General features: G+C 48.2%; 1 protein-coding gene across 3 annotated transcripts; it reads right to left on the bottom strand.

The window, feature by feature from the left end:
- Positions 1 to 377: 377 nt before the first annotated feature.
- LOC149341049 (arylsulfatase B-like) lies at positions 378 to 23,645 on the bottom strand. 3 transcript variants are annotated; one of them, XM_089542872.1, is made up of 11 exons: positions 23,575 to 23,645; positions 10,396 to 10,500; positions 9,762 to 9,921; positions 7,889 to 8,001; positions 6,836 to 6,946; positions 6,216 to 6,341; positions 5,377 to 5,500; positions 4,465 to 4,761; positions 3,280 to 3,454; positions 2,328 to 2,601; positions 378 to 1,306 (listed from the first exon to the last, which is right to left on the bottom strand). In XM_089542872.1, the coding sequence occupies exons 1-11, from the start codon at positions 23,620 to 23,622 to the stop codon at positions 1,166 to 1,168; spliced, it is 1,674 nt and encodes a 557-aa protein (XP_089398998.1). In that variant the 5' UTR covers positions 23,623 to 23,645; the 3' UTR covers positions 378 to 1,165. The 3 variants fall into 3 exon arrangements, with proteins under 3 accessions (XP_089398998.1, XP_089399000.1, XP_089398999.1); XM_089542874.1 differs by lacking the exon at positions 23,575 to 23,645 and adding an exon at positions 11,282 to 11,470; XM_089542873.1 differs by lacking the exon at positions 23,575 to 23,645 and adding an exon at positions 10,973 to 11,233.
- Positions 23,646 to 24,889: the final 1,244 nt, after the last annotated feature.

Raw genomic sequence — 24,889 nt, 5'->3', positions numbered from 1 at the left:
AACGACGCTAAATGGTTAGTGTAAGATTAAAACTTGTGAAGCAGTATAGAATAATTCAGCAGTGCAGAGAAAGGTTTTGTCTGACACCATGCTTCTCTGTGCAAATTCGACTCCTTCAGAAGCAATCAATTTCAACAACCTATTTGGTTGCGACTAAGTCTAACTAGTGTCGTGATGACCTTTCTCGGGATCATGCCTCTGCCAGTGTGGTGCCAGTGTCATGATTCAAATATACGACGTCGTTTAAGTAATACTGTAAGAAATGCCGTTTTTGTTGTCGTAAGTGTAGTGAACTGTGCTGCAGTATGTTCAGTAAATTTTCACCCACCACGGCTCAGAAGAAGGACATATATTTGATGAAAGAAAGCATACAGAGCCATCACCTGACAGCATAGCGCACAAGGAAGGAAGGGACGTGAAGAGATCGCGCAGCGAGCCCCAGTGAGGCTACAAAGCACTAAGGATAAGAAAACTTTGTAGAGCCGCTGCCGATATTTTAGGCACATTTACGTAGAAAATTCAGTCGCTTCCACACTTCGATAATGGCGAGTGGTTTCTGCCAACAAAGTGGGTCTTCACTCATCTTCATGTGCTTAACCCGTAGAATAGACCGACGCAATAAATTGCGTACCAAATTTTTTTTTCTCGTATTTTCGACAACCACAGTCTATGTGGGAAGCAAGTTCTTTCTGTGTTTGTGTTGGTAGGCCATGTTGATGACCCACCGAAACAAACAAAATGTGCATAGGATATATGGGCTTTCGCATTAATAATGCTTAATTTGCCTGCAACGTTTGCGTTAGGAATACAGAAAACGATGGAGGCTCTTCATCAGATACGCAAGGTCTGAGACACCATTAGGTCGGTTTAATGCGTACCACGGGAAGCATTTTCGTGTGGAATTAGTGTGAGTTTGCTGAATTTCACCGTAATCTATATGCATGAGGGCTATACGGGCTAGAGAGAGGAGAGGCGATCAGCTAATGTCACTGCAGAATGGCCGGTTTCTAGCGTTGACTAACCCGATGGAGAGACGGCAGAAGAGATTGTGCTTCTTCAGAAAGGCGAGAGAGCGTGAACATAAAAGTCGTGCTTGCATGGAACAAGCGTGCACACAGACTGCGCGACAAGGGAGAACGCGTGAGGAAGGCCTCGCCAGACGGCGCTACAGGGAGCGCGCCTTCTCCCACGGAGCCCACACACCGGCGTGCATCTCCGGGAAGGCCTGCGGGTCGACGGGTCGCACTCTCGGTGCCACCGCAGTCGATGCGTACTCGTCCAGCTTTCGTTTCATCGACGCCAGCAGCTGTAAAGGGGAAAGGAGCCAGGTGTTTGTTACTCGTGCACCTGCACTCGCTCAGTTGCATGCAGGCACGGTTAAGCTAGAGCTCTTGTATCATCTTTCTTTTTCTTGCCTAAATGATCGCTGAATAGCGTAATATGATCTGCATAGTCAATCATACCATGTTTATATTTTTGTGACCGCTGTTGCACATTTTGAATTTTGGAGGCGATGTTGAACGTTTATGTTGCATGTGACGTTTGTACGTTTGATGAATGTTGTGCTAAGCTTTCGTTATTTTAGGAGTGCTGTATGATAAAGGGGCTAAATGCTTTCTGAATATGTTGTTTTGCTGGCGGGGAAAATTTGTTGCTAGTTCTTTTTCCTGCCAATTCTACTCTTTGTGTGTGCTGATCTTATACATATGTATTATGTATATATGATCTGCTGTTGCCTACGTAAACACTGGGTGTGGGAGCTTGCCAAGCTACTCCTCTGCAGCTTTATCTCTCACCTTCCCATGTTTTGAAGAAACATGAAATAACCTATATGCATTCTGTAATAAACTACTAGGTACAAGAATCTGCAGGTCTAAGCCAGTAAATCTAGGTAGTGATGTGTAATAAGCCACCTTCGCACTGTGATGCTAAAATCATAATGCCAGCGTGGCATTAGTATGACAGCCCAGGCTGTGTCTTAAGACAAAGGATATAGTGATCACCACTGCTCTCTTTAGATTTTCACCCCCATCCTGTTAAGTTGTGCTTCTGTTTATTTTTTTTTTCATGTGCATATTACAGATGTCTGTAGAGAGTGTTCAAAGTTCACTCTATGGCCCCGACTCAAGTCTGAGCACTGGCTCATATAGTGTGTAGCCCTGTGAAAATAGTCGATAGGATGGAACTAAATCTGTAAGTCTAGCATCACCTGCTGCGTTTCTCCTCCACTACTCCCTTCACCGGCTCGTCCCTCGAGACTCCTTGGCTGCAATGGGAATGCGTGCTGATGGTCAATTATGTCAGTATGTGGAACACCCTCGACGCACCTCTGTCTCGGTCGCGGCCAAGTTGTGCAGCTCGCAGGGGTCCTTGGCCAGGTCGAAGAGATAGGGTGGCGCACCGCTCACGAAGTTCGAAGGTCCGCCCGGCTCGTCGCACTGCAGCTGGGCCCTGAGCCGCCACTGGGTGGATGCCTGCTCGCCGCGACTGGCATTGTTGTAGAGCAGACGCAGGGCAGCCGCTGCCCTGGACTGCGATGTGAGGTCATCCAGGTCGTCGGTGGGCCTCGGATTCCCGGGAATCGGAGTGCGATCGTCGTACCTGCATGTATTTTACGCGTGTTCAACAGAATTCGTTACAGACAACTGGGGTTAACAAGGCCGTTATTCGAACTTGTCCGGCGCCTGAGACAAATGCAGAGGGTGGGCTCTCAGGGACGAACAAAAACAGAAAAGACATTGCTATATATCTTTTTCCCGCTTCTGCTATTACTCAAGGGATTGAGCATCGAAGCTATTAGGGTCGACGAAAACAATGTCACTGCAAGGAAAGCGGGAAGGCTAAAGGTGCGCTAGGAAAACGGAAGATTGGGAATAGAAAGGGCCCACCCAACTTGCCTAAGAAGGGTCGTATACTCTCCCCTCTCTTTTCCAGACAACATGAACGAGAAGGCGCTACCATGAACTTGACCTCTTTCGCCCTTGCCACCACAGCCACCTTCTTTATAACGAACCTTGTTATAACGAAGCTGAAGGAGCCCGGCGATTACTTAGTTATAGCCGTATCTTCGTTATAGCCAATGTTGACCGAGCTACTAAGGGGAATCCTCATTCCTTTGTTATATCCATTATTTCGTTACAAACCGCTTCGTTATAACGAGGTTCGACTATGCCTGCCTATGCGTGGAACTCTCTTGTCTGTCGCCTTCTCTCAGAGAATGGCTTTAATGCCGTCTTGTCCACAGTCCCCGTATAGCGCATGCGCGCGCATATACTACACCTGCCGCCGAAGGCGACTCCCAATACGAGCTTGTGGTCTGCATGGCGCAGCGCAGCAGTGTTGGCCACAGGGTCGATGTTGTACAAGATGTCAGTCCGCGGGGACGGCAGGTTTTGCGACAAGTGGCGCCACATGTTGATGCCGTCCAGCTGCCCCAAGCCAGCGGGATCACCCCCTGTGTCGGTAGGGATAGAGGGAGGAAGACCCGCTGTGAGTTTTGGTGTGCACTCTCCAGACCATGGCGCGAGCACCGCCTGTTGTTGACAGGCTGCGGTAGATTTGTAACCTGCACCATTTCATGCAACTGCTTCCTTTTGTGAACCATATCTACTCGAATGTGACTTGATATCCGTCTCGAAAATCACGAAATTAAAAAATGACGGAGTATGGGGTATTCACCTTATGTGAGGTTCTATGTGCATATACTCGTGAGCAAAAAAAAACAAACAAACAAACAAACCGCCCGCTGACATCGATTTCGGACTGCTCCTAAGCTCCAAGTGATGACGTTGTATAGACTCTTGATTGGATCACTAAGGAGACGCTAAGATGAGAGCAGCTGACTAAGTATATACACGACTTGTGCGGAGAAAATATGGACGAAAGACAATAGTAAAGCCAGAGGTGATATTCGCGATCATTTGAGGAGGGAGAGAGTGTTGTGAGAGTGAGAGTGAAGCGGTAATTTTGATCACTGTTGCAATGTCCCGACTCAAATAAGGAAACGGAGCAAGAGGAAAGACGGCGAAGTCTTTCCTGTACCGAAGCCGAAGTTATTCACTGACAACCATGTCCGTCTTATACCTGTACGAGAAAGTGCTCACGGCAGTCTCATCAAGCGCAGGGGAAGCAAAATCTTGTTCGTTAGCGAGTAAGAGTAGACAGCTGGGCTAGTTTGTTTGTAATACTGATTAATCTTTCTAGCGCACACAAAACCCCCGGACAGAGGAAGCGTAGACGCCACGGACGCAGAAATCGCTGGAAGGATGAGTCATCGCGTTAGTGAGTGCTGGGCTACGAGTACATGTACTTGACACCATGTACTCCGGCTGCCTGCGTGGCTGCCTAATGGATCTGCTCCGCTTTTCTTCAATAGTCGCGACGCTCGAGAGCATCTTTTTGGGACGCCCCTGACGCATGCACGAGCGAGCGCGGCATCACATGCAGGGAGGAATGGCAGCTGACCGGCGGCCGAGTAGAGGGTGGGCAGCCAGTCGGCGACGTGCATGAGCTGCTGGGACAGGCGGCCTCCTGCGGCCTCGAGCAGCGGCGACCACAGGAAGGCGGCGGCCCTGGCAGCCCCTTCCCAGAGGCTGCCCTTGGAGCCTCGCAGGGGCCAGTTGCAGCCGCGGCTGGCGTGCGTGCCCCACGGAGCCCCACCGTTGTCGCTGCTGAACACCAGCACCGTGTTGCTCAGCATGTTCGCCTCCTGCAGGGCCTCCACCACGGCGCCCACGGAGTCGTCCAGTGTGTCCACCATGGCTGCGCACCGAAAGAGAAGCTATCCACGAGTCCACCTTGCCTCTGCTTCGCTAAGCTGGGCAACTAGGCACTAAAAGGTGCGCCGGAAGAGTGGATCTATAGTGAGGAGCATGTCATCATAAGGGACCATTAGGGTACGGAGGGGGGAACGATAGATGCATTGTAAGATGTTCTGTGAATTTGCATAGGGCATGTGTTCATATACTACCTGATGCAGTCGGGACATCTTACCAGTTTACAACGAATGAAGCTTACTTCAACGCAAGCCGTGTACGCGCAGCTGGTGCCAGACATGAAGCCGACAATGAAACATACTTAAAGCTATAGTCTTTTACCGTCTCTTTTTATATAAGCTGTTGCTCTCCTCTAACCGCGGGTGTTTTGCGGAACGCATAATCCGGTGAAGGTATACCTTACGAACATATGAACATTTTTAAAACATTGGCGGGCCATGTCTGCGGACAAAAGGCTGCTGCATAATGTCCTGTCCTTATACGGCACCTGTGATGAACAGTTTCCGGTTTACAGATGACAGTCTTCGCTAACCCGACTGCCGCCCTCTTCGCAAGGTGTGTGCTGCAGGTATTTGACGCTCAGTCCTTCAACGGTGCTTACCCGCGTAAACGGTGCGGTTTTCCTCTCCGATGTACGAGAACTTCTCGATGTTCTCCTCGGGCGCCGCCAGTGGAACCTCGACGCCTCCGTGCGGTGCCTGGTGGCTCATGTACAAGAAGAGAGGCTGCGCAGAAATTGCTTCTTCATGAAGAACGCACTGAGCCGGCGCAGCGCTCTTCACTATAGTCTCCAGGTTACCTTACTTTTGGTGATAGTCGGGTTACAGAACCGGCAGGTCAGCTTCCCTGCATAACAGAATATCCTGCACAACGGCGGTTTGGCGATAGGCTGCGTTGGCATCGCCTGTGGTCCGAGCAGATGGGAGCGTATATGGACACACCTGCCGCACTGCGCGGTCCCGTACGGGTCGCCTTGAACGAAGCATATGCGTGCTCGGACCACATGCGAATCTGCGTGGGCCTAGAACATGCTAGCGCTGCACCTAATTATTGTCCCAGGGTCAGGTACCGTGCCGTTGTACAATAATTTCTGTCGCACAGGGAGGCTGTCTTGCGGGTTTTGAAACTCGTATGTATGCTCCTTGAACCAACAGGAAAGTGAATGAAGCCTCAGCGCACCGCTTTGCTCCTAAAAGCTCCAAGCCTTTGTTTTGTTTTTAAATTTCGAGTGCTTGACATGAGGCTTTAGGTGGGGCAGTCAGTATACTTTAGAATGCCTTGGAGGCTATTTTCATCCAGATAATGCAGGACCCCAAGTTGCTTACACAGCGGCAGCGAGTTGTAACAGGAGGCGCGCGAATCGCTTTCGAGTTACGGCCATTTAATAATCTCGTCATGCAGGCACTAGCGTTGACATATGGCTGGGCATGCATATAGTACCTTGGACGTGTCGTGGCTCTTTATCAGGTTGACCGCCTGTTCCGTGAACAGCGTGGTAGAATAGTGGCCGCTCTCGTTCTTCACTACTTGGTTGCCTTGCCAGAAGTCCAGGCCGAAGTGCTCGCCCTGCCGGGAACGTTGTATAGAGTTGCCGCTAAATACGTCGGACGACGGCTTTGTCGCAAATTCAGAAATATGTGTCGAGTCTTGTTTGACTACAGATCGATAAAATGCCTCACACCGCCCACGTATATCTTGAAGGACCGCTAGTCCTTCCTTTATGCTGAATTTTCAGCAGTATCTCTTTTTGAATGCACTGTATGCGGATAATAAAGTGGTAGCAGATGAAACGCATTGCAGCACTTATGTGTTGAAAGAATGGTAGAATGTTCAAGTACGTTTCCATCTTCAGATTTTTTTCAGCTGTATGACTTACTGAAAGCGTCGAGGAATCAGGAAAGAGGTGTCAGGTTTCTTGTATTAAGCTCTTGTTGTTTTTGTTCGCCTCTGGTGGAGTGGTACATATGAGCTGTTCTACGTCCGACTGAGTCAATAATATGTAGCTTTTTTTCGTTTTCCGCAGCAGCCATTTCATCGCTGGGCGTGACACATGTGTGTACCTCTTTGAGGGTGTGGTTGTAGTAGTCCTCTTCGCCGTTGTAGTACCCGAAGAAAGTGTCGAAGCCCCTGTAGGTGGGCGTGTACTCGTCACGGAGGTAGCCGAGGTGCCACTGCAAGTATGACACGCGAATTTTTCATGAACATTTAAAAGGTCTGTTCATCGGACACGTCACAGCTATTCTGATCCCGGCTTATGGACGCACATGAAAGAAGGTCAACTGAAGAAAATCCGTGAAAAGCTTACATTCATTTAGTGGATTTTTTTTTCGTATACTAAAACAAACACTTTCGGTGGTTGTAGTCACAGAGTAAACGATTACGGTGCACCCCTGCTGCGTTCGCTAAATAATTTATAATTCAGTTTTTTTTGGGTCAAGTTGTTTCTATTTCGGTTCCAACCACCTGATGACGGCTAAGACGCCACAGACGAGTTCAGACATCGTTGAGATCACGTTAGGCGTAAAAAAACTGCGATAAAATTGCTACTTAGCCGTTTTAATTCCCTCATACGCCGGCCCGCGCTAAGATCCGGGATAACAACGAAGTTTTTAGTGCCTTATGTGACGACAACGTTGTCTCAACTCCACTATGACGTCAAAGCCACCATTAGGTGGTTGGAACCGAAATCGGAACAACTTAGAGGAAAAAAGTTGTTATAAATTACTTTGTTTGCACAGGCGAATATCAGGGTTCATCTATGCATGTCAATGGCTCACACCACTTCTAGGAAAAAAACACCCAACGAAAAGTTGATGTCCGTACCTCTTTGAAGGCATGACTATAGTTATGTGCCTTCAGGAAAATGAGCATAGTGAGAATATATCGCCATGTTTGGCTTCGTTTGTTAACGTCTCCATTCAGTTGTTCATTGACGTGGTGACTGAAGAAGCAGTACCGAGTTATCAGTGAGCTGAGTCCAATGAGGAATATACTAGCTCGAAACGCGCACTCCTGGGCGGGCTTTCATTTTCTGCCGTGAAGTCTGTCGACATGCCGCTATACACATTTTCACAGCTTCGGATAGACATAAGAGTAGACACGTCGACGCGCACCTTGCCGACCATGTGCGTGGCGTAGCCGAGGTCCTTCAAGTACTGCGGCATCAGCTTCACTTCCAGCGGGAGACCCCACGCTTCGCCCACCTGGATCACCAGGCTCTGCATTCCTGCGTGACGAAGCAACGTCAGTGCTGGCTACCTGTGCAATCGCTTCAGCTATCTCACACTAATTGAACTCGCATTAAAGGAATATACTGAATACAAATAGAAATCGACAGGGTACCGCGTTCTAATCACAAAGAGCCTAACGGTAATAGTTAAAAAGTTAACTATTGAATATTAGTTAACCAGCCTACTAGACATCTTACCTGCATTCTGATGCACAACACCGCTGACAGTGCATTACTGAAAACCGCTCAGGGGCTACGCTATACCTCCATTCACTAGAAAACGGTGGCAACGCGTCCTTTTGTATAAGGGTGTACAAGTTTGAACCGACTGGCGAGAAGATTTTGAATCGAATTGTCTCGGCGATGAGTGCATCTTTTTGCGGACAAACGTCAGCATAGCCGGAAAGAGCCAGAGGGTCAATTTGCACTGAGGGCAATAATTGGATGTACATAGTTGTCCTGCAGTCTCCATTTAATAGCAAGACGGAGGTGATGGGCGCTCTCTGTTATTATTTTATTTCTTAATGTGAAGGACCGAGGGTGCAGGGTACGCGGCATGCTGAATACAATAGAAATGGTGGCCACAAGCACATTCTTTTCCAGCAAATAAAATTGTACAGTGCTTTTCTAATGTACCCGGAGCGCTTCTCATGCCACTGAAACAGCTGCAGATTAGCCATTTCTAGAGCTTTAGAGGCTTGAGACAGAATAAATTATGAATATCTCGCGTTTTCCTGAAGGCCTTCGGAAATACCCCCTAGCTTCTCCATATTGCTGCAATCACAACAAGCGCACGTGCGTTGCGAACGGTCATACAAGGTGCACAAGACTAAGGATATACTGCTACTTAGGGCCCTTTGTTATCGTTTTCTTTTTTTTCAGAATTCAGGGGGTAAAAATTGGGGGATATATTTTTTATCTCAAATTTGGGTTAAACTTGGGTTATTCAGCCAAAAGTTCTACACTGTTTCTTTTTTTATCCGGTCCAGCAAAAGATGCTTTAGTATAAGCGCTAATTCTTGTACATGACATTAAATGACCTTCTTTTTTCTTCATTAATTGTAACTACAGAAAAAAGCAGATTTCATGAAAAAAACTGTTTATCAAATTAAGTATTTCCTTATTTTTCTTATTTATTGCAATTATTTCGTCGCGTCCATAACCATTACCTGCGCAGCACTTCTGTCTCCGTACCAGGCCTGACTGCTTTTGTTTTTACGCTTCGAAAACAATTGTTCATCAGTACAGCGACCATTTTGAACGCCCAAGAACCTTCCATCAGGAAATATTTAGCGTAGGTAACGCCTGATACAGTGATGCCTATAAGACGCCTGCTCGGCACCCCTGCTTCTAAAACGCATTTGTTATGTTGTGCTCAAATTACGCCACTTCACGAATAACAAATTTTAACGGAGGTTTAAGACCACCAGTTGGTCAAAAACACTCCTTTGTGGTAGGCACACTATGCCCGCTAATTTTTGTGCGGGAAAAGCTTCGTGCAGGAAAATCACTGCAAACACGAATACGCCTATATGGGAGTAAAAAAGGAGCGAATTGTTCTTTAGCGCACCCCTTCTTATAGAAGGGTGTGCGCTAGAGGACAGCATCCTCCTTTTTACTCCTTTCTGTTAAGAGTGACGTTCTCTGGGTTCTTTCATATACACGTAAAACATAACGAACACGCCCCTCATTCTCAAGCCCTTGAGCTTTTCTCCCCTGCAGTGCCGGTAGGGGTGACAGTGCAGATGCATGCGTACCAGTGTGTATCGGGTAGAGGCCGCTCATTAGAGCCGCTCGCGACGGCGTGCACACGGGTTGCACGTAGTAGTTGTTGAGCACCACGCCGTCCGCAGCCAAGGCGTCCATGTTGGGCGTCGGGATCTGGGGGGACCCGTGGAAGCTGACGTCGGCCCAGCCCTGGAAGGATGAACGGGTGCGCGGAGTGGGGAAAGCGACAAACAGGCGGAAGAAAGCAGCGCTGATTACAGTGAGCGGACTCCCGCGACTGGCTTCCTCTGGTCGACTTCTTTCGACAAATCCATGCTGGTCAATGAAGTCTATATAGACGCAAACAGTCGCAAACAGCCCGGCGTCTGCATGGCGGATTTTGTCATTTTGGAAGTTCTCTGTTCAGCGCGCCATAACATGGGCTCGACGGCAAACTTAAAGGGCGGCATGATCACTGAAGGTGAAGAAAACGAATATAGAATTAAAGAGCGGAGAGCAAGCGTGCGCAGGGCATATCTTCGTTCATTCCTTCATTTTTAGTCCTTGTGGTCTTGCCTCATCAACCGCTGTCGAAAAGAATCCCAGGGTGGAGCTATTAGCTTAGACCGAATCTCCATTTGGGTGCGTGATGCTTACGAGGCGTTGGGCCCAAGATTTACTCACCAGGTCATCGGCCAGAATGAAGACTATGTTGGGCGGTTGTCGCTGTCCAGCAGCATGCCAGGGTCCAGACGTTGCAGACACTGTCACCACGATCACGGTTAGGACCTGTCAGTTGGGAAGGGATGGGATTTAAAAGGAGTATTTGCGCGTTACGTTGTCTGTGCCAGACTGTCAGACTCAGTCTGACAGTCAAACTCAATGTGATGAGTTCAGTGTTTTCTGCGTACGTTAGCGACGTCCGAAGTCGAAAAAAACGCAATCAAGGACTAGCCGCACCGCGATCCTTGTAAGTATCATGTCACGTTTGCGGTGCACAAAAAGGGCAGCGCTGTGCTGATGGCCTAGTATTTCCTTCACCGTCTGCGCAGCTGACTACTTTTGACCTGTTGGTCTCACAGAAAGTAAGCTGCCATTCATTCTTTCTTTTTTTTTCTATACAAATCAGAGGCTTAATTACATTCCAACAAGTCGCTCGCAAAGCCAGCTTTTGCACTTTCTGCGGACCGTGGACTACGGACGTGTGCCAATGTGCGGAAAGATGAAGGCTTAAGACATGCATGGCTCAGTTCCCACGTACCTGAATAGCGGACAGCATTGTTTCGTCTAAGCGATGCGCTCCCACTGCCAAAATTTGACAGTATTCACTCCGCAGCCCGCTTATATATACAGCAAATCAGCTTGGGCGACGTATGTAACAGGCCACCGACACGCGCCTGTCCAGACCACGTGACCGCACTCATAATTCGGCCGATGAGCTGCGGCACTTATCTAAACACCCGAATAATTGGAGTCCATTCGAGGGACTTATCTTAAGAACATGTGTTCCCTAAAAAAAGCAAAGAGGGAAGGAGCGGGGCTGGGGTTGGTTGCGCATAACCCGGCTCACTCCACATGCGGTCGGCACTTCCTGGTCCAGTTAGTTCCTGGCGTTTAAGTCCGGAACTGATTTGGCTGGTTTTGTGTCCATCACCGTTGCCGCTTATAGGTCTTTACTCTTTGTTGAAGACCACCTGCAGAGACCGAAGAACGCAGCTGCGCAGTTATGGCGGACACACGGTCCCATCGAGCTCCCGGACGCCTTCCGCATTATTCCACCACTTCCGCTCAGCCCCAAAGCCAGGCGCCTGCGTTCATCCGTCTGTACATGTTTTCGCCAGAACAGAAAGCGCGTTGAGTTCAGCGCTGTGCATATATGGGTATAACTAGCAACTAATACTCGCATATACACATTGCTTAATATGCTAAGCAATGAGTATGCACGAGTACGCACACTAATTCAAAACTTTTATTTCCTTTTTCAACCTTTTCTTCACGGCGTGGTTCAGGTTTCCGCCAAATGTCACTGCGCCTTTTCTTTCCTCGTAAAACATTTGCATTTTGCAATATTATGGCCAAGAGCTATATTTTTTTCGACCAGCTACTCGCCATCATTTATAGCCAGGAAAGATAGGAGATATGAAGAGAAGGCACCACAATGATCTAACGAAAATGGAGAAAGCTTTGATTGGGGCCAGGGTGGAAGAGTCACTCATTTGGCATGAACTGTCACGGGAAAATGACAGTGCATTCCCAAACCGCTCCCCCATTGTCCCAGGCGTGCTACATCGCGGTGAATTTTCCCGCTTTAGTGCAGCGAAAGAACTGCAAAATGAACGCTAAAAAAAAAAATGAAAGGAATATATGGCATGAAACTTCGTCTACTCAGTGGTGGTGGTGAAAAATTTTATTTTTAATGGCGGTGGGGTGGGAATAAAGAAGTTCCTCGGCCTGTGACCACCAAGCCTCTCGACAGATGCTCGTTTCTGATAACATTCTCTCGGATATTTGTGTTCTCGTTTGGGTGCTCCATGGCGTACTATGGTGAAATGACGCATGCAGCCTGTCAATAAAAGATAAAGAACCGCTTTCCGGGCGAAGTGAGCATGTCGCGTCCCAGCCATTGCTTATACAAGTTACAACATATACTCAACTCGTATTTGTTTCCAGATATTGGGTCAAACGCTTAATTTGAAACGCTATCGGAGACAATACTGACGGGTAGGGATAAGAACGACGGAAGAGCAAAAAGCGAAAATGCGTCACCTCGTTCTGATAGGTTAACACGCAGAAAAAATGAAAACGAACCACATCCTGTACAGCTCGTTTTCTGACGAATTAGCGACACAAGCTCTCCTCTTCACTGGACGCGGATTCACGAATCAAAAATGTTTGTGTTCTGTTCGAAGCGTGTTATGACAACGTCCTGTCTATCCAGTGCAAGTTTTGCCGCTTGACAAAGGAAGTTGGTACACCAAAGTGGGCTTGCGAGGGACTAAATGCGACGCATGCTTGATTCTACAAGTATGCACTCCTCATTCAGGTCCTTTAGTTATTTATGCTTAGACAGCATGCCGTACGTGCTGAAAACCTTCCGAGGCGGTGTCACTGTGTAACACGACATTGATGCCAAAACGGCCGCCTACAGTTCTAAAACTGTGCGACCACTCCATGTACGGAAGGAATAACTGGATTACCCGGTTTTCTCTGATCCTTAATCCTCTAGGGCGCTTTGTACACGAATGCATACAAAGCAAATTCACAGCTATAGTGTGCTGCACCTAGCCATGATTTCTTTGTTTCAGGTGAATTTAGTATCCCTTATGTCGCCAATATGTGGTTTTTTATGGCATATAGCGAACGTCGTAAATATTTCGCGAAAGCCAGCGGGGTAGCATGTCACCCGCCATTTCTGTGCCGATAGACTTTGCCACCAATTTTTTCGCCATTTCAAATGTGAATCTTCGATGAACAAGCTGACTGCACGATCATTTGGGGGTTTTGCCTGGCATGTCCCGGCAGTTCGATGTTGCGGTTGCTATTAGTATTTTCCCTTTGTACGAAATTTTTCACGTACATGTAAATAGACATTTTGAGCCGGTAAACCAACAAATTATCTTTCCTGAGGTCTGCATGTACTCTTTAGGCAGAAAAATGTTTTTCGTTGGAAAAAAAAAAAAAACGGCACCGTAAAGAGTTAGACCGCCCTCCACAACCGCCTTTAGATTCAATTCCCTTGATAAATTCCTTCAGAGCTCGGGGATCACATTGTAGGGATAGTCAGCGGCAATTAATTTTTGTTTTCTGGAAAACATAGCACGCTCTAACCGAACAAACTAACGAAACGAATTCATAAAATCGGTTTGACATATCAAGCAAAATTGTTTTCGTGGAAGTCTCGCCTAACTTTTCTTGCGGGCGCACTTTACTGGTCGCGGCATATCAACCTTGAAATTGAGAATGCATGAACCAAGTCACGAATCGCATCTGCTCTGAGAACTATACCGCGGAGTTACGTAATACTGTTGCTACAAAAGCGCTTGAAGAAAAAGTGATATCTGTGACCCACATGCCTTTGCTGCAGCAGAAATGGCTGATGAATTTGACTGACTCCTCAATGGACGACCATTCACATCACATACTTTCTAAAACGATTTCTTATATGTCACTATAAAGAGCTATCGTGGGAACCGCAGAATAACACGCATCTTATATGTAGTCGCTGATCTCTAGGATTTCAACTCTTGTATGAACCTGTTCGTTTTTCTATATTTTTATATTTTTCGCTGTTCGTGAGAAAGTTCGTATACCGGCGATTTAAATACGCACGCCTATGAATCACATCTTTCCAACCGCTCACGCGTGTTCGTGCATGTGCAGTTTACGCGAGAAAAAGAAAAGTGGGCGGAGGTTGTGTAGTGGAGGCTGAGGCAGGCAGCGTCCTCAAGCGCAGGGCACGGAGTTCTTCAAGCAGCGCGTCGTGTTCCGAGCTCCTCCCGTCCACCGCTGCCGTTACTGAAGGAGGGCTCTTGCAGACGGTGATGGAGGTCCTTGACTGAGGCGCCTCCTTCAGGGGATGCACCTGGCTGTTCCTGCTGTTGATCTTGCGGTTTCGCCTGGTGGTCAGCTAAGTGCAGCAAGCGCATCGTGGCCACGCACAGCCCGGCCACGAGCAGTGCCAGCGCGGCGATGGTCAGGAAGGACTGGCACGTGCTCAGCTCGCCCAGACGCCGCCCCTGCGCGGAATGCCCGCTGCTCTGCGGTGGCGGCGGCTGAGAGCGGACCATGGCTCCTGCACGCATTCAGCCCGGAGTCTGTTTTATCTATGCAGAAATGAGCGACGCTGTTGCGCGTGCGTGTTGCAGTCACTCGGTGAGGCCACAGTTCCAGCAATGTTTCACAGCCTTACTCTCATTACATCGTTCCCCACCGGAATGCACGGTAATGCGTACTAGGAGAATAATGCACTGTCAGCATTATAGAAGCTCAAAGAATGTGCACACCCATACAAAACAACTAAGGATTGCCACACCACCACCCTCCTCTATTTGCATGCACACAGTGGATCTGCGCAGCAGATGGCCGATCCTGATCAGAAGTAGCTTGTCAGGTAGACTAGCAAGCAAACATCTCCAGTGGTCACTAAACTATGACTCATCCTTCTTCTCCTCCTGCACATCAGTGCAGGACTCCTTTGGAGAGGTCTACAGAATGTGCCACCAATCTACGCCAGAAGAGCTGGTCACCGCAGTTGTACACATAAGGCCTTTCCTGAGCAGCTTAGCATCTCATTGGCTTTTGACAGGACGAGCTGTAACCGCGATGAAGGGGATGCTAACAAATATGTTACGTTTAACATTGCACTGCAAGCGAATCAAACGTACATTACTCCCGAATCGAATGCGAATATCCTCTTCCCGTGAAGTGCCAAACACGCCCTCCCATTCCATGAACACGCCCACCCTATAAAGACATCACAGCTAGGCACTAACCTAATCATTTGACCACACACGTTCTCGAGAGAATGCTCTACCCGGCTTACGAGGAAAACACTTTCAGTGGTGAGCAGGTGAACGCGGAAGCTCACCTTTATGAAACACTGCGTCGGGAGACAATTATTTACACAGCTGTCGTCACAAATGGTGGAAGGGAAAGAGAAATGAAAAAGCCCTCATGGGCTGCGAAACGCGAAGCACCCGTGCATATGTACTCGCCGTGTGAGTCGTCTTCGGAGGCGTTCGCTTCACTGGGAAGCAGCAGGACGCGAGGAACGTCGTCCGCGCGAGCTCGCCCTTCACCCTGCGGGCTGCTGACCGCACGCGGCGAGCGGGAAGGCGCCGAGGCAGCCGGCAGTATCTCGCCTGCAGCGTCCGCGTGCGTGTCGTGCGCGGTCTCAGTCCTGGCGTCCTTGCCTTCGCCTTGCACTTCCAACGGCTCAGGTCGCGCAGGGATGCGTGGCCGATCTGCACAAGCTGTTTCGCCAGCGCGGTGGTCACCTTTCTGCGTCATCCTCTTCTTCTACCTCTTCTCCAGTGCCCCGCACGTTCACCTCAGGAACTGACCATAGAAACTCGCATGGGCCGAACTACTTCCACCCGGTTACGCAGTCTCAAACGTCTTTGGGAATTGTTTGTTTCAGCAGCTGCCAATGAATCAAGTCTCTGTCGCAGTCGCCTGTTCTAGCACACTCGACTAGAAACTCTGCGATAGCATCCCTGTTCTTGGTGGTGACGATGGTGATCACTTGACGATGCCAGCCACATAGCATGCATCGTATACAGAGAGAGGTGGCACCCTTAGCACATCTCGACCGACCGACCGACCGACCGACCGACCGACCGACCGACCGACCGACCGACCGACCGACCGACCGACCGACCGACCGACCGACCGACCGAACCGACCGACCGATTGACCGATTGATTGGTTTATTGACTGATAATCAGCACAGATATCGGTTGTGGTTGGGGTTTGCCGTTCAGAGACGCTCCAGGGCCACGTAAAAAGAAAGGAGTTTCTTTCTTTCTTTCTTTCTTTCTTTCTTTCTTTCTTTCTTTCTTTCTTTCTTTCTTTCTTTCTTTCTTTCTTTCTTTCTTTCTTTCTTTCTTTCTTTCTTTCTTTCTTTCTTTCTTTCTTTCTTTCTTTCTTTCCTTCTTTCTTTCTTTCTCACTTTCGTTCTTTCTTTCTTTCTCACTTTCGCTCTTTCTTTCTTTCTCTCTTTCTTTCTTTCTTTTTTTTCTTCTTTCTTTCTTTCTTTCTTTCTTTCTTTGTTTATTTATTTATTCCTTTTCTCTGGTCCATGGTCCATTCTTTCCTTTTTTTCCTTCGTCCTCCTTCCGTTCGTTATCTTTCTTTATTCCTTTGTTTTCCTTCTGCCCTCCTTTCTGCTTTCTTTCAGCAAGTGGGGGCTGTCCGAGAACGCCTATTCTTGAAACACCGGTCGAGGCACGCATCTTTTCTTTGCAGGTCGCTTCTGCTGCGGCAGCGAAGCATCAGCGTGTAATTATATCGGAACAAAAACAAATAACTTTGTTTCTCAACGGGGGCCCCCACGGCGGGCGCCAATGACTTGTTCAGGAGTTCATCGTTCAGAACTGTTTGCGTGCTCTCTCGACTGTGCGGCGCTGCACTTCTGTGTTTCGCGCAGACTCCCGAGAGCGTGGAGAGGGACAGAGCTCCTATTGTTCCAAGTAGCCTGAGGTGGCCGTCCCTTCTTCAAGATCGAGAAGGTAAGATCTTTTCGCACAATTTCTTCATTGTTTATCATACACCTATAAATCGAACAGAAGAAAGATGCTTCGCCGTCTGCTCGTGCAACGAACGTAGGAACGTGAATGGGTGCACGGTAAATGTCTGCTCGTGCAATCACCGTCCGTCCTCAACTTAGTCTTTTCTCTGGCAGTCGCTGTATGTTTGTGGAATATGCACTTACTCCCACATTCCTCCTTTTTTTTTTGTTTACGCCATAGTATTGGTAGTCGTAGTAGCCGTATAGTAGTAGTCACTAGCAGTAGTAACAGCAGTAGTAAGAAACTTCTTGTTCTAAAACAGCAGCTTGAATTGTCTTAGAGTTTAGCTGTACGTCACTTGCAACGAATATACGTGAAACCATTTCGTTCGGAGCTCGAATACGACATAAGAGACGGCCTGTAATCATACGAAGCACCTTTTTGGTGTCCGTATTTATCTGCCTGTACGTGAATTCATGCTTTTTACATAATTGTACCTTACTATAAGTGGAAAATGTCTGATAAGTTCTCGACATACGTACTTACGTGTAATAGGGTAGAGCACTGAATAATTTCATGCGTCTTTCACTTCTTATAAGTGGTTCAAAGCGTCTAGACAGCTGTCTGCTCTACATATGAGCGCTGTATAGGCGCCACGGCGTCACTGAGGCCCGGGAGTGGAAAGTTTGTCCAGTCTATTGGACGACAGAACCTTAGTGCAGTAAAAATCCCTTTCTCAGACACTTTTGAAACCTGTGCTACTATAGAGTGAATATGATCAAAGTGGAATCATTTCGCTCCTCTTCAGGAGTTCTCAAAGAGGTGGCAGCCAATGCGAGTTCATTTTAAGGTAGCGGTAAAAAAAAAAAAAAGCAAACGGCCTCGTTTGCATTCCAACCGGCGGTAGAGCACTTTTAAGCACTTGTTAGCCCTCGCAACAGCGCGATAAACACGCATAAGCACCAATTTCAGTGAAAAGGGAGATGTGATTCGCTTCCGAGCTTCAGAATTTCGATAATTTTAAGTATTGGGTACAGAATCGTTAAATTTGAAACGCAGTAGGTGTTCCACTAATCCTTTAAAACAGGCACGTAGCCGGAAAATATTTTTCGCGGGGGGCAAAAAGGTAATTTTTGAACCGGGGGGTTGGGGTGATTTGGGGGGGGGGGAGTAGTTTAGCTCGATTTTCTTTTGGGGGAGGGGCTTCAGGCCCCTCTGGAATACGTGTTTTCTTTGAAAACGATACTATTAGACGTTTTTGAGAGGTATACAGGCTCACTGGACGCCGTCTGCGCACGCGCCCGGCTATCGCCCTGTAAATCTTTAATACGTCTCCAGTGTGCTAAAACGTCTATTATCATTTCTTAAGCATTTAAAAAAAGAAACAGAAACATAAATCGGTGATATATTTTACACTCCGTGTCTCGAGAGGACATGTAGGAGTTTGCAGGAGGTGCGGACCTCACTGAGTGTAGCGCTGAGGAGGGAGCTAGCTGCGTCGGCACGTCGCGCCTGTCTAGCCCCACGTTTGAAATGTTGCATACTGGCGACGAAAGAAGCACTGGCCGCTCTCTTCCGCGCTGTTTGCAATCGGAACGTTCACACGCGTATCCATACACACCATTATTAAACATTCGATAACGGCGTTTGTACATATACCCACACAGTGTTCGCGCTTCTGACCAGTTTGTTTATCCTGCTAATTTTCACATCGTCTACCACACATCCATTCATATCATAGAGCAACTGCTGTGTTATTCCTTCTTTAGTGCCCCGCCGCTTTTTTTTTTTTTCAGAAATTGAAACGCGCTTTTTTTCCTGCTTGTTCGCTCAGAAATAACATGTAAATGCCCTAAAGCAGTATATGTAGTGCTTCGTGTGATATTTTACTCAATTATCGGCTGTACGGTACACAGCGATCTCCACGTTGAAGCTGGCATGAGGACATGGTGCATGGAGAACGATGCGCGAGACCTCAGCGCCGGATGTCGCTTACATTAGTGACACATCTTACTGTCTGATACGCTTCCGCGTAATCACATCGCTGCGGATATCGACCAGCGTCGTGCCATCACAGTGTGCTCATCATGACAGCCATTTTAACGAACGCGATGCTTGACTGCTGCACAAATGTACTAACACACTAAGGCAAACACACTAAACGGGAAGTGTGTAGCGCTTTTATAGTACACTGTAGTAGTGCCCGCCGTGTACGCAGGCGGGGGAAAAAGTAAGGAAGCAGAATAATCGCCGTATAAATCCCCCACCAGCGTTCTCTTTCGTAAATCGGGCTTTAGGTTTTGGGTATATCAGGACAGACCTCGTTACTGTTTCATTCTGCGAAGTAAAACGGTTTGCGGCCGCACTGGCAATGAAGGAGTCAGGTTTATATACGGGTCTCGCTCCGAACGGCAGAGCCATTTTTATCCGTTCAAGGTTCCGGTGCAAATGCATCTGCTTGTGTCCTCTACTCGCTTCACCGCTTCCTTTTCAGTCATTGGGGCGAATTGACAGACTTGTCTTATGAGAGTTCTTCGAAACATTACTAAAGCTCGCTCAGCGGGGCAAGTGTTTTCACTTCGTTACTGTTTCATTCTGCGAAGTAAAACGGTTTGCGGCCGCATTGGCAATGAAGGAGTCAGGTTTATATACGGGTCTCGGGTCTCGCTCCGAACGGCAGAGCCATTTTTATCCGTTCAAGGTTCCGGTGCAAATGCATCTGCTTGTGAAATGTCCCGGCTTGCGTTTGTTTGGGCCCGCCTTGGGTCTAAACAACGAACAGACACGAGGACAGACTAGAATACACTCTAAGAAAAAAACTGGCCTTGGGGGGAGTAAAGACAACTTTAGTCCTCAAAGCGCCCCGTTAGTCCCTAAATTTGCACACGACACTCTTCTTGCCAAAAATGCGCGCCATGCGCAAACTCAACGGACTAACTGCCGAGAAAGTGACTAAAGGGGGGCGAATCGCGGCATAGTAGCACGCGAAAATCACGCGAGAAGACTTACTCGATTTTTTAAGCGCATGGTCTAAGGCCAGTGAGAGCACCGCCGCTGCCTGTGACGAAGCGGATAGACTCTTTTGCATGAGAAAAAGGCTTCGTGCAACCGAAACGGCTGGCAGCTGAGCAAGTGCATAAACAAATACTACGAGCCTCAATACGTGCCTAGTTTCATATCGTTGCCGTTTGTTTACGAGCTTATGTGATGCTGTGTAAGTACCGGCGACACTTAGCGAATCGGTTAGTGGCAAGCAGTCAATTCCCTGTCACCGCTGTCCACCAGTAACAAAAAACGAAGTGAACCATCGCCTTCTATATTTTTTTTCAATAGGCTGTATGTAATGTGCAGGTGCCAATTGCAAGAAAGAAGTCCACCTTATGCGCAGAGCGCAGGTTGTTGCAAAAGCATATGACAGCAAAACCACCATACTGTGCTCTAAACAGCAATACAGTTTGACAACAATTTGAGCGGTAAAGACAGATAATGTGTGTGTTTCGCATATAAGGCTTTTATTTTCTACCTTGGACCGTCTGCTGTGGTGGCCTAGTCATATCCGCGCTCGGCTCATAATCCAAAGGTTGTCGGTTTGAATCCTGGTGTTTTCATGTATGTTTATTTCTGTTTCCTTTATCGTTGTTATGTGTGTCAAGTTCCGTCGGAAACTATCCCGCTCTAAGTTACGCTGGAAATCACGCGTCGTTTGCATTATTTATTAAACTGTTGCATCCTTTCCAAGGGATCCAACAGTTACGCCCTTTGCAGTTAGTCCCAAAAAGGACCAATGCCAGTGTCAGGTCAGTTAGTCCCCGAAAAGGCTAACCTCTCGGCCCCTGTTAGCCCCTTTTTCCTAAGAGTGTAGGTAGGGCGGCTGAAAGGATGAACGGTCCGATATGCGGGCTTGAGCGGCGCCGCTGATGTTATGGCTGTGTTTGGCATGGGACCAGACCTTGAACGAGGTTCAGTTTCACTTGAAGCACAGTATAAGATTACAGGCTTGTGTCGTCGACTCGTGCGTACATGGTTGTGAACGTGAAGTCGGCGGCAGAAGCGCTTTGTGGTGTATGTGGCGCGGCATGACATGGACGAGACCCATTTGAAGAATTCGGCTAGCATCATATATATAATCCATCTTGGACAGCACTTTCATGCTCCTCTCATGCTCCTCTTCATGCTCCTCTTCATGCTCCTCTCGATGACGAAGAGACTGGAGCTTTTTTGTTTTTTTTTTTTACAGTGGCGCCTACGTGCGCTGTCGGTGTGAACCTGTCGTCTCGAGATAGCACCTCATGGTGCGCGCCGAGGTATATGAAAACTCGATTATAAGGAGGCAAGGACACCAGTGATTAGCTTTCTTCCGGAACAGTGCGCCCGCGTGCGCGGTAAAAAAAAAAAAAGAGATGAAATATGTGAACATTAACACAACATGTTAATACGCTTTCTCCCCTGCCTGGCCGTCGACACAGGCGGAGCTGTTGGCCATTCGGTACGCGTTAAGCCCCCTCTGTCCACTCTTCTCCTCTATAAACCATCTTGACATCCTCACAGACTGCTCAGGCGCCATCCGTAGTCTGCGGCGTGTTCTGAACTCCGTCTTATTGGCACAGGAAATTCAGGACATATTTGAAAAGTTCTCCCTCTCAGTACGTGTACGATGGATCCGTCGAAATGCACACCCCTCACAAGCCTTGGTGGGTGGAGCAAGTCACGACTCAACACCTCAATCGGCCCCAACCTCCCCGGTGACAATACTCCTCCTACAAAAAGAAAACCTACGGTGCTCCGCGCCACACTTCTCCCAAAGTGATGGTATACCGACCTCCATGGCGGTCTTGCGCGCTGGGAAGAAATCTTGCTGCGAAGGTTACGCCTGCGTGTCGCCCTCACCCCAGCTGTAACCTGGTCGCGGCCTGCACAGCACCGTGTCCCTCTCCGCGACTCCTGCCCCCTGTGTACCGTTCCTGTCTGCGAGGCGGACACTAGACACTTCCTCTGGACCCGCCCCTCCTTGCGTTCCATCCGCCAGAAACACCTTCCCCGGTACGGAACGCCTCCGGGTCGACCGCAGGATGTAGAAAAATGGAATTTTGGACAACACCACCGGACGTTACTGGACCTCTTTCGAGATTTCGGCGAGTATCTGTATGTGTAAATATACTTCATGCTTCATGCCAGCGAGCACGCTGTCGCAATAAAGAAAAAAAGGCCAAGAAACTAAATTATGTTTGTTTTTGTACCAGAATGAACGTCGCAGCGAAAAAGAGTGAGGGCAGCCGAGAACAGCCGACGAGGTGTCATCCGCCATTCGCCCGTAAACCACGATGATGTATCAATGAAATGCAGTGTCGCTGTGTCGTCACAGCGAAGACCTGGGTGTCGGCGGAGTGGACGATATTTGCTTTACCGGAAGAGAGCGTGAACGGGCTTCGTGCCTTTTTTTATAGTGCCAGAAAACTTACGTAGTGAAGCAGCGAGAACTCAACTGTAGACAAAGATGACACCCGCTGATATAGGATGAAATAAGAGCGAGAGGCTAATAAAAAGGAAACTAACAGAAACTCGAGTGACGGGTTAAACTTTTTTTCTCAGCACCAAGCCGTTAGAAGCGAGCAGTGTCTTTTCTAGAAACAATAGCATATTCTCATCACGAAGAGAGAGATGACCTTTATTGATGCGCTAGTTTCATATTCATAACGCTGGCGCCACATACGTTAGCAATTCTATCGCACTACAGGAGCGTGAGTTTCCGCCTTGGAGCGCATTTTGTGAGCATATGGTCAAATGACATCATCATTACAAGGTGTATATGGAGTTGAGTCCATTTATAACGGCCGTGGTTATAACGAACGCTCGCTTATTGCGAATGAGGGTGGTACGCGTGTTACCGTCAAAATATATGTCGGAGCAATGGCGTTGCGTCTCGGATGAAACGAACGACCGTGACAGCACAACTCGGTTAGAGCGAAGAGGAGCCACCATAAATTCGGCCCCACAATCGGAAAACGTGCGCTTCCCGCCAGCGCGGGGACCGAAAAGCGTTTTCTAGTATCCATGACATGCCCACCCCCTTCAAAAACAGTGCCGCCGCAGTGGCTGAGTGGTCGTGGTGCTTGGCTGCTGACCCGAAAAATGCAGGTTTGATCTCAGCCGTGGCGGTCGCATTTCTATGGAGGTTCCTTACCCGCCGCGGTGGCTCAGTGGTTGAGGAGCTCAGCTACTGAGCCGGCGTTCCAGGGTTCGAACCCGGCGCGGCGGCCGCGCGTTTCGATGGAGGCGAAACGCAAAAGGCGCCCGAGCGCTGTGCGATGTCAGTGCACGTTAAAGATCCCCAAGTGGTCGAATTATTCGGGAGCCCTCCACTACGGCACCTCTTTCTTCCTTTCTTCTTTCGGTGAGACAGTTATTGCGCCATTTCCTTTCCTCAAAAAACAGTTCTAATTTTTTTATAGATGTAGGCTGAAGAGTGGTTTTGGATGTTATATATGGAACTTACAGATTACGTGATGTAGTGCTACTCCCCACAGAAGGTGCTTTGATGTAACTGAAAGGGTATGGTGCGGGTATGCAGCTTGTTTGCAGCTGTCATATAATATTACAGCACGCCATCACTGAGAAACACAATATCGTGCCGTACAGAGGTTTGGATTTCAGCCAACGTCGTTCTGTGCCGCCGCAGGTGCATCCGTTGTCGACCGGCTCCGTACATTCGAAACGGCGGCCGGAAGCTCCCCTTGCAGACGGGCATCGTTGCTAGCTCCACATGCAAGGAAAGAATGAGCGTCGTTGTTTACACGGACCGTTGCCGGCGGCCTAGCTCAGCTATAGGAGTCCCGTATCCGGTTCTGCTACGGCTATAGAGTTCGCGAGACGGCTGTGCCTCTCGGCAACTCGAAACTTCGCATACGCCGAAAGCGGCGGTGAACGCGAAGGCCCTGTGGCGACCGTGTTTACGTTTGTGGCAGACATATCCGAACTTAATCAGATCTTTTTGTTTTGTCTGGCCAATTACGCACAGTGCCGGATCCCGTAATCAAAAGTGTATGGAACGCAGTTATCAGATATACGAAGCCTAATTCATAGTGTGCTAATCGTCGTCAAATCTGAAGCGATGAGTCATGCATGCAAAATAATTAGACATCTTCGTCAAATCCGCGCGTTCCATGAACTTATTACAGTGGGCGAATCCTTCATATATACACGAAGGCAATCGGCTTCAGCGTTTAACAGTTTCAACAGAAACTCGATCACTGTGCCCACATGCGACGTTTAATCTACGTTTCCCGGAATAGGCACTGCTGAAACGTTTGCAATGGGAGTCAGCAGGGCAATGAAATGTCAACAGCCACAGAGAGACAGGCGGGTCGGTCGATCGGTCGGTCGGTTGATAGAACACCACATCATGCACACGACCTGCTGACATCGGGCAGAGATGCATCGGTATATATGCACGTAGCGTCCACAAAACGAAGATCAGAACGGCAGGAGCGAGGACTGCAGTAACGCAGAATTTCACTTCCATATAGGTTCCCAAACACAATTACATATATGGTTATGGGCGAAGTGCTTAGTACAAATTAAAATAGTTAGCCAAAATAATTGCGCAAAAGATAAATTTCTGACACGTGCGAGCACGTATGACTGCATATGTAAACAAAGGATACCGACTCTCGAGGTGCTTCAACGAAGATGCTCACTCTATCTCCCTAATGTGGTAATATATAGCCCTTTCATATTAGTTTGGTTCTAACTAGGGTGCAATTTTTTACAAGCCATCGCAGTCCGGTGCTAGACGGTGTCACGTGCGTGAAGAGGAGCGCGAAAGCAGAGGAGTGTTTTATTTAAAAGTGGCGGCGGGTGGACCTCAGTGCGGAATTTTATGTAAAAAAACCATTAAAACCACCTGTTTTTTTTTTTTTTTCGATGAAGAAAGTAAAAAAATGCCCAGCGGA

Source organism: Amblyomma mixtum, chromosome 5 (assembly GCF_055824585.1).
Source record: "Amblyomma mixtum isolate Tamu chromosome 5, ASM5582458v1, whole genome shotgun sequence".
NCBI lineage: Eukaryota > Metazoa > Arthropoda > Arachnida > Ixodida > Ixodidae > Amblyomma > Amblyomma mixtum.
This window is presented reverse-complemented; position numbering and strand designations above follow the sequence as displayed.

Bases quoted from the DNA above. Each gene is read 5' to 3' on its own strand.
- LOC149341049 (XM_089542872.1), bottom strand. From the start codon at position 23,622: ATGCACCTGCGGCGGCACAGAACGACGTTGGCTGAAATCCAAACCTCT. The intron at 5,501-6,215 runs GTACTATATGCA...ATTTCTGCGCAG, and splicing joins AGAGCCACGACACGTCCAAG to CCTCTCTTCTTGTACATGAG. The intron at 1,307-2,327 runs GTGCGTCGAGGG...TCCCCTTTACAG, and splicing joins TGGCCGCGACCGAGACAGAG to CTGCTGGCGTCGATGAAACG.